The 7,905-nt window shown below is 39.1% G+C and overlaps 1 protein-coding gene across 1 annotated transcript; it reads left to right on the top strand.

The window, feature by feature from the left end:
- Nucleotides 1-5,054: 5,054 nt before the first annotated feature.
- Nucleotides 5,055-6,096, top strand: LOC103071703 (olfactory receptor 9K2-like). Its single transcript, XM_082931419.1, is given in 2 exon segments — nucleotides 5,055-5,837; nucleotides 5,839-6,096. Coding segments are annotated over 2 exon segments (984 nt in total). The 5' UTR covers nucleotides 5,055-5,111.
- The last annotated feature ends 1,809 nt before the right edge of the window (nucleotides 6,097-7,905 follow it).

Here is a 7,905-nt window from a genome sequence, read left to right as displayed (position 1 = left end):
TTGGTATGGACCTGTTTGCCAAGGGAAGATAAGACACCTAAATTGAGTCCAGTAGACTGTATCAAAATGGAATTTCCTAATGCCTCAAAAATAAATTAAGTGTTATTAAGGAAGGGGAAATGGAAACCAGAGAGCAAAAAAGCAATACATAGCCACTATACAGTTTGTATTTCATGAAACAGTTCAAGAAAAAGAGACAAGATTTTTTAACATATATATATTCATTCTTTTTCAGATTCTTTTCCATTATAGGTTATTACAAGATACTGAGTATAGTTCCCTGTGCTATACAGTAGGTCCTTGTTGTTTACCTATTTTATACATAGCAGTGTGTATATGTTAATCCCAAACTCCTAATTTATCTCTCCCCTGCTCCCCACCACTATCCCCTTTGGTAACCGTAAGTTTGTTTTCTATGTCTGTGAATCTATTTCTGTTTTGTAAATAAGTTTATTTGTATCTTTTTTTAGATTCTACATATAAGTGATATCATATGATATTTGTCTTTGTCTGACTTACTTTACTTAATGTGATAATCTCTAGGTCCATCCATGTTGCTGTAAATGGCATTATTTCATTATTTTTTATGGCTGAGTAATATTCCGGGGTGTGTGTGTGTGTGTGTGTGTGTGTGTGTGTGTGTGTGTGTACACATACCACATCTTTATCCATTCATCAGTTGATGGACATTTAAGGTGTTTCCATGTCTTGGCTATTGTAAATAGTGCTGCTGTGAGCATTGGGGTGCATGTATCTTTTCGAATTAGAGTTTTCTCTGGATATATGCCCAGGATTGGGATTACTCGATCATATGGTAACTCTGTTTTTAGTTTTTAAAGGAATCTCCATACTGTTTTCCATAGAGGCTGCACTAAATTCCATTCCCACCAACAGTGTAGGAGGCTTCCCTTTTCTCCACACGCTCTCCAGCATTTATTGTTTGTGGATTTTTAATGATGGCCATTCTGACTGGTGTGAGGTGAAAGTAAGCACACCCAGCCTTCAAAGCCAAACTTTCTGGAGGCTCATCTTCTCATCTTCCTAGCACAGGAATCCTGTGCTGGGGATCCTGATATGAGCCTCAGACCCCTCGCTCCTTGGGGAGAACCTCGGCAATTGTAATTATTCTCCTGCTTGTAGGTCACCCACCTGTTTGTGGGTCACCCTGGAGTATGGGTCTTGGCTAAACTGAGACTCTGCCCCTCCTACCCTTCTCGTTGTGGTTTCTTCTTTATACCTTTAGTTGTAGAAGATATTTTCTGGTAAGTTCTGGTTTTACTTATAAATAGCTATTCTGTAAATAGTTGTAATTTCGATGTGCCCCTGAGAGGAGGCGAGCTCGGAGTCTTCTTATTTTGCCATCTTGGGAATTCTCTGCTCAAATTGCTTCTGCTAATACTGGTATACCCTATTAGGACTCAACAAATGTCTTATTCACTAGTATGCCATATTGCACTAGTGCTTTGGTACAAGGCACTCACTTTACAAGAAGAGAAGTAAGGTGATGCACTCGTACCCGTGAAAGTCAACAGAATTATCATGCAGCTAGTCAAACAGAGTCAGATGAATTTATGGAATGGTGGAATCACTTATTGAAGACTCAGTTGTTGAACCAATTGGCTGGCAATACTTGACAAAATTGGGTTATTGTCATCCAGGATATGGTCTGTGCTCTGCATTCAGAACCAATTTATGAAGATACTTCTTTCCTAATCAGACTATGGTCCAACTACAATGGGTCAAAGTGGGAATGCCAACCACCACTATAAAACTTACTAACCCACTCTCAACATTTTTTCTTCACTGCCTGAGACGTTTGACTTTGCTGAATTAGAATACCTACTACCCAACAGACAGATGATTTTACTAGGGGACAAAGCAATTGCTCCTGCCACCTGGGCATACATTTCACTGAACTACAGGTAAACAAAATGCTTTGTGTTCTTTTGGGTAACTGATACTGATTAGCAAAAGTATTAATAAAAAGGAGAAAAGAAGGAGTATGGTAGTGACCCAGGGAATTTTCTACCATGCCTCCTAACACTAATATTAATGAACAACTACAGCAATTCAAGATGACAAGACCACAAGGGCTCAGATCCTTCAGCAGTGAGGTTTGCATCACCCCACCAGGTAAACAACTTTTGGACACTGTGGTTATTGTTGAGACGAGGGGGAATATGGAAAGAAAAATACCAATTATTGCCTTCAACCAGTTGCACATGTAAGGACTTTATGAGCCACCATTATTTTCTTCCTTTTTACCTATTCTCCTTCCCTTACTATGTTACAACATGTATTTATGGCAGTTAGCTTAATGATTTAATTTATATCAAATACAAATTGGATTTTCTTGACTGATATAAAACAGTTTAAAAATTATTTTGAAGTGTATATAATAACTGTTGAGAAATTAACTTAATACATGACATCTGGATAAAGTTATGTTACAACATGTATTTATGGCAGTTAGCTTAATGATTTAATTTATATCAAATACAAATTGGATTTTCTTGACTGATATAAAACAGTTTAAAAATTATTTTGAAGTGTATATAATAACTGTTGAGAAATTAACTTAATACATGACATCTGGATAAACAGCTGGCTCATGGGGAAACCTCAATGCTGTAATTATTTGAAAAATGTGCATTGTTATGTCAAAACCAAAGCCATTATAAATAACCACTGCTGCTATTTTGGCAGATTATCAGAGATTCCAGATGATTCAGGGCCTCTACTTGGATATCTAAGACAATCTATTTTCCTTCTTAAAAGCGTTCAAGCACCCAAGAACGCAGGAGAGAGAATATCCTGCAGATTGATTCCTCAGGTTCACTTTACATAACTACAGAATATAATTCCTGGAAATATTTCAGAGTTAGCCCAGCATTATTTGGAAAATTCACTTGTTTCTCTTTTTACAAAGAATGATAACATTTTCCAATATCAACTTCTAAAGGAAAGGAGAGTAGTTTATATACAGCAATAAGGAAAATAAGTTTATTTTCTCTATGGGAAGAATATGAAACTGGGATAATGAACACACCTTTGGAAATTTTTGGGGGGGGGAAGGGGTCCATTTTATCTTGACATAATGGTTTTTCATTACTTGTAGTTATAACATAGTCATTAATTAACTTTATGTTTACTCTTTCTAGAATTAATAACAAGACGAAAACATCAGAATTCTGCTGCCTCCTTTTACAGAATATGACAAATTACCCAACAATATAAGGTAAGAGTAAAATTTCAAATGTGAGTTTTTGACAAATAATAAATCACAAACCGACTACTTGTCTATTGGCTACCCTGGGAAAAACTCTCCCTTTTCCAGGCATAAATGGCTTCAGTCATAAACTTATTAACATTGGAATGAGTTTGATAGGAGTAAATCTCAAAAATTCAAATGATCTGTTTCCTTGCCCCTAGGCAAGATTAAGGAAATATAAATAAAATATATGATTTTTCAAAAAAGATTTCACAACTACTTTAGTTTCTTTTCACTGCCTAAATAGCTTATACTTCCTCAGACCCTAAGTATGATCTTTTTAAAATCTTGCTCCTTTATAACTATTTGAATATTTAATTTTTGATGGAGTTGGTGCATAACAAAAATGTATCAAGAAGACATCATGCCATTTTCCTGGAAGTCATCTGTTTTTAGGCAAAATATTACACTTCTCTCAGATTTCTTTAGCAAAGGTGATAGATATCACACAGTGATTAAGAGCATGGATTCTGGAGCCAGGTTTCTTGGCTTCAAATTCCAATTCCGACCCTAGTATGTGGCTTTCAACATATATTATTTCTTGGTACCTCATTTTCCTTACTGTAAACTGGGGACTATAATAGTCCTCAGCTCATATTATTCTTGTATGTATTAAATGAGCTACTATGAAAGCATTTAGAAAAGTAGCCTATAAAAGGTGCCACATAATGTTTGCTATTATTGTTGTCTAAGCAGAGTCATGCATATAAAGCCCTGAGGGGAGAGAAAGAGGGACCAGGAGTTCAAAATCTTGCTTGAGCTGTCTAGTAAATGAACTAATGATGGCTGTGAAGGTTATATCCAGGGTAAATAAGAATTCAATCAACAATTTCTTCATATGTATCTTTTGTTTAGTATCCATTTCTAAAGAAATTCTTCTGTCTAGTCAGTGTAAGGCTTTTTCTTTAAAAACTGCGAGCTGTCAGCTGAGGAAATGCAGGGAAATTGTATTTATGAAAGGGGTTTGGAGGTTCATATGGAGAAATAGCATGCAAGTGCTAATAATTTTTGTGCTTGGTTGTGCACAACTTTTTCTTTGTAAGCATATAACTTACATCGGAATTGAAAGTTTGCATCACCCACAAAAAGCAATTGCACCGGGCTTCCCTGGTGGTGCAGTGGTTGAGAGTCCGCCTGCTGATGCAGAGGACACGGGTTCTTGCCCCAGTCCGGGAAGATCCCACATGCCGCGGAGCGGCTAGGCCGGTGAGCCATGGCCGCTGAGCCTACGCGTCTGGAGCCTGTGCTCCGCAGCGCGAGAGGCCACAACAGTGAGAGGCCCGCATACCGCAAAAAAAAAAAAAAAAAAAAGCAATTGCACCTTTTAAGTAGTCTTAAAATTCAGTCACTTTCTTTGTATCTGCTGGTACTTAAGCCCTCCAAGCTAAGTTTTCCTAAACTAGACTACTGAAGCCCCTAATATCTCTAAACCCAGACACCAAAATTGCTTTAAAATGTCATTTATTGAAATATTTGTGCTCTCTCCCAATCACTGTTTCATGACATTAAATTTATTGCATAAATCACGAATTGGAAATATATACAGAAGTGACACTTGCAAATGTGAAGGGTATTTGGATGAAAACACATGGCACTAGACTCAGAGGAAAAAGCTCTAGTTCCACCACTTGTATGAATTAGGACATAAAACTAACCTTTTGGCTCCTCATTCATTCCAGTTGGCTTAAATTTAAGTCACTGCAATTTTTAAGGTTAAAATAAATAATGATTTTAGAATAGCTTTGTGAATACTAATACTGTAAGAGATTATTTGTAGCTAGGATGAAAGCCAGGAGTTCATTTGTTTATTTTGCCTTGTGCCTCTCAGCAGGTTTCTGGCATGGCTGACAGGGGAACAAGCAATCGCTCAGAAGTGACTGACTTCATTCTTGTAGGCTTCAGGGTCCACCCAGAGCTCCACATTCTCCTCTTCCTGCTATTTCTGCTTGTCTATGCCATGATCCTTCTAGGGAATGTTGGCATGATGGTCATTATTATGACTGATCCCCGGCTGAACACAACAATGTATTTCTTCTTGGGCAACCTCTCCTTCATTGATCTCTTCTGTTCATCTGTTATTGTACCCAAGGCGATGATCAACTTCTGGTCTGAGAGCAAGTCCATCTCCTTTGCAGCCTGTGTGACCCAGCTCTTTCTCTTTGCCCTCTTCATGGTGACTGAGGGATTTCTCCTGGCAGCCATGGCTTATGACCGCTTCATTGCCACCTGCAGCCCACTCCTCTACTCTGTCCAGATGTCAACACGTCTGTGTGCTCAGTTGGTGGCTGGTTCCTATTTTTGTGGCTGCATCAGCTCAATTCTGCAGACCAGCATGACATTTACTTTATCCTTTTGTGCTTCTCGGGCCATTGACCACTTTTACTGTGATACTCGCCCACTTCAGAGACTATCTTGTTCTGACCTCTTCATCCATAAAATGGTTTCTTTCTCCTTATCTGGCATCATTATCTTGCCTACCATCATAGTTACTATTGTTTCTTATTTGTATATTGTGTCCACAGTTCTAAAGATACCCTCTTTAGAGGGTATCTAAAGAGGGTATCTTTAGAGAGGGACGTAAGAAAGCCTTCTCCACCTGCAGCTCTCACCTGGGAGTCGTGAGTATACTGTATGTTGCTGTATTTTTTATGTATCTCACTCCTGACAGATATCCTGAGCTGAGTAAAGTGGCCTCATTATGTTACACCCTAGTCACTCCCATGTTGAATCCTTTGATTTACTCTTTGAGAAACAAAGATGTCAAAGAGGCTCTAAACAACTTTTTGGAGAAGAAACTTTTGGAGAAGAAAAGTACTATTCTGTGATTATTCTTTCTCTTCCACTAATGATGTTGTGGCTGTTTATTTTGCATCCTGGCCATCAATGAAATTTATTCTCTCGTGTATCATAAAAATACTATTGAAAGCTTTTTAAGGTAATGTATTCTTCCCATATATTACTTTTTTTTTCCATCTGAGACACTGTCAATCCTAAATGTCCTGGATATTGGAGATGTTCTGGACATTAGAGAAGCTTTTTTTTTTTTTTTTTTTTTTTTTTGCGGTACACAGGCCTCTCACTGTTGTGGCCTCTCCCGTTGCAGAGCACAGGCTCCGGACATGCAGGCTCAGCAGCCATGGCTCACGGGCCCAGCCGCTCTGCGGCACGTGGGATCTTCCCGGACCGGGGCACAAACCCATGTCCCCTGTATCGGCAGGCGGACTCTCAACCACTGCGCCACCAGGGAAGCCCTAGTGAAGCATTTTTCAAGGTGAATCTTCACACTGATCTCAAATAACAGTTTATTTCACGGAACTGATTTCTATTTATTTTTATGGCATACTGCTGAACACTATTTTTATATATTATTATAGCGTTTAAGCAATTATTTTGTCTGATGTTAGTCTCTGGAATTGCTCCTTTGCTTGCACATTTTGGTCATTGACAAAAGTGTTCAACTTATTTCTTAAAGTAAAATATTTCTCAATTTTATTACTAGTTTCTCTAGCATATTAAATGGTGTTGACCTGAAACAAAAAGACTGCCAAATATTTCTCTAGCAAAGGTGGGTTTATTTGGGATCAGCAGAGAACTGCAATTTGTGGTCTGTAATCATGGTGAGCCACACACAAGTCCCTGCACGTCAAGGGAAGGAAAACAGTTTTATAGAGGGAAGAGGAAGTTGGGAGGGCTATAGAGAACAGAATCCCTGGCTTTTCATTGGCTGAGTTTTTGCCAGGGAAGAAGAGGAATCTTCTTCTTGTGTAGCCCTTCCAAAGGAATAGATCAAAGGATGAAAAACACAGCACTGTTTTAGAGAAAAAAAGCCCTGTTCCCGAAAGAATGGGTTGAAGATTAGCCCCCTTAGGAGAAGCAGCCCCCATTGTGCAGGGAATAGGCTGAAGGCTAGTCAGTTTCAGGGGAACAGTCTGATCTCAAATCTTACCAAAGTGCCAAACGCCTTAACCACAAAGACAAAACCTTTAAATAGATCCCAAATAAAGCCTGGAGATCTTCAAATGCAAAGAAGGTGCCAGCTCAGATCCAGGAGAAAGCCACACCTTCAAACTCCAGGGTAGGTGAGAAAAACAGTAAACAACAATGGGTTCAAATGAGGGCACTGCACCTGTTTTTTGGGTTTTTTGGTTGTTTTGTTGTTGTTGTTGTTTTTTAACATATTTATTGGGGTATAATTGCTTTACAATGCTGTGTTAGTTTCTGCTTTATAACAAAGTGAATCAGTTATACATATACATATGTTCCCATATCTCTTCCCTCTTGCGTCTCCCTCCCTCCCACTCTCCCTATCCCACCCCTCTAGGTGGTCACAAAGCACCAAGCTGATCTCCCTGTGCTATGCGGCTGCTTCCCACTAGCTATCTACCTTACGTTTGGTAGTGTATATATGTCCATGCCTCTCTCTCGCTTTGTCACAGCTCACCTGTTTGCTCACCAGTCCCAGAACTGTCGGGGGAGTCTTCTCTGGTCCCTGTATGGGCCACCGAAATGTTCCCCTGAAACAAACAGACTACCAGGTATTTCTCCAGCAAACATGGGTTTACTGGGGAGCAGCAGAGAACCGCAATTCAGGGTCTGCAACCATGGCAAGACACATGTAAGTCCCTGAATGGCAA

This window comes from Lipotes vexillifer, unplaced genomic scaffold (genome assembly GCF_000442215.2).
Source record: "Lipotes vexillifer unplaced genomic scaffold, Lipotes_vexillifer_v1.1 scaffold387, whole genome shotgun sequence".
Lineage (NCBI taxonomy): Eukaryota > Metazoa > Chordata > Mammalia > Artiodactyla > Lipotidae > Lipotes > Lipotes vexillifer.
This window is presented reverse-complemented; position numbering and strand designations above follow the sequence as displayed.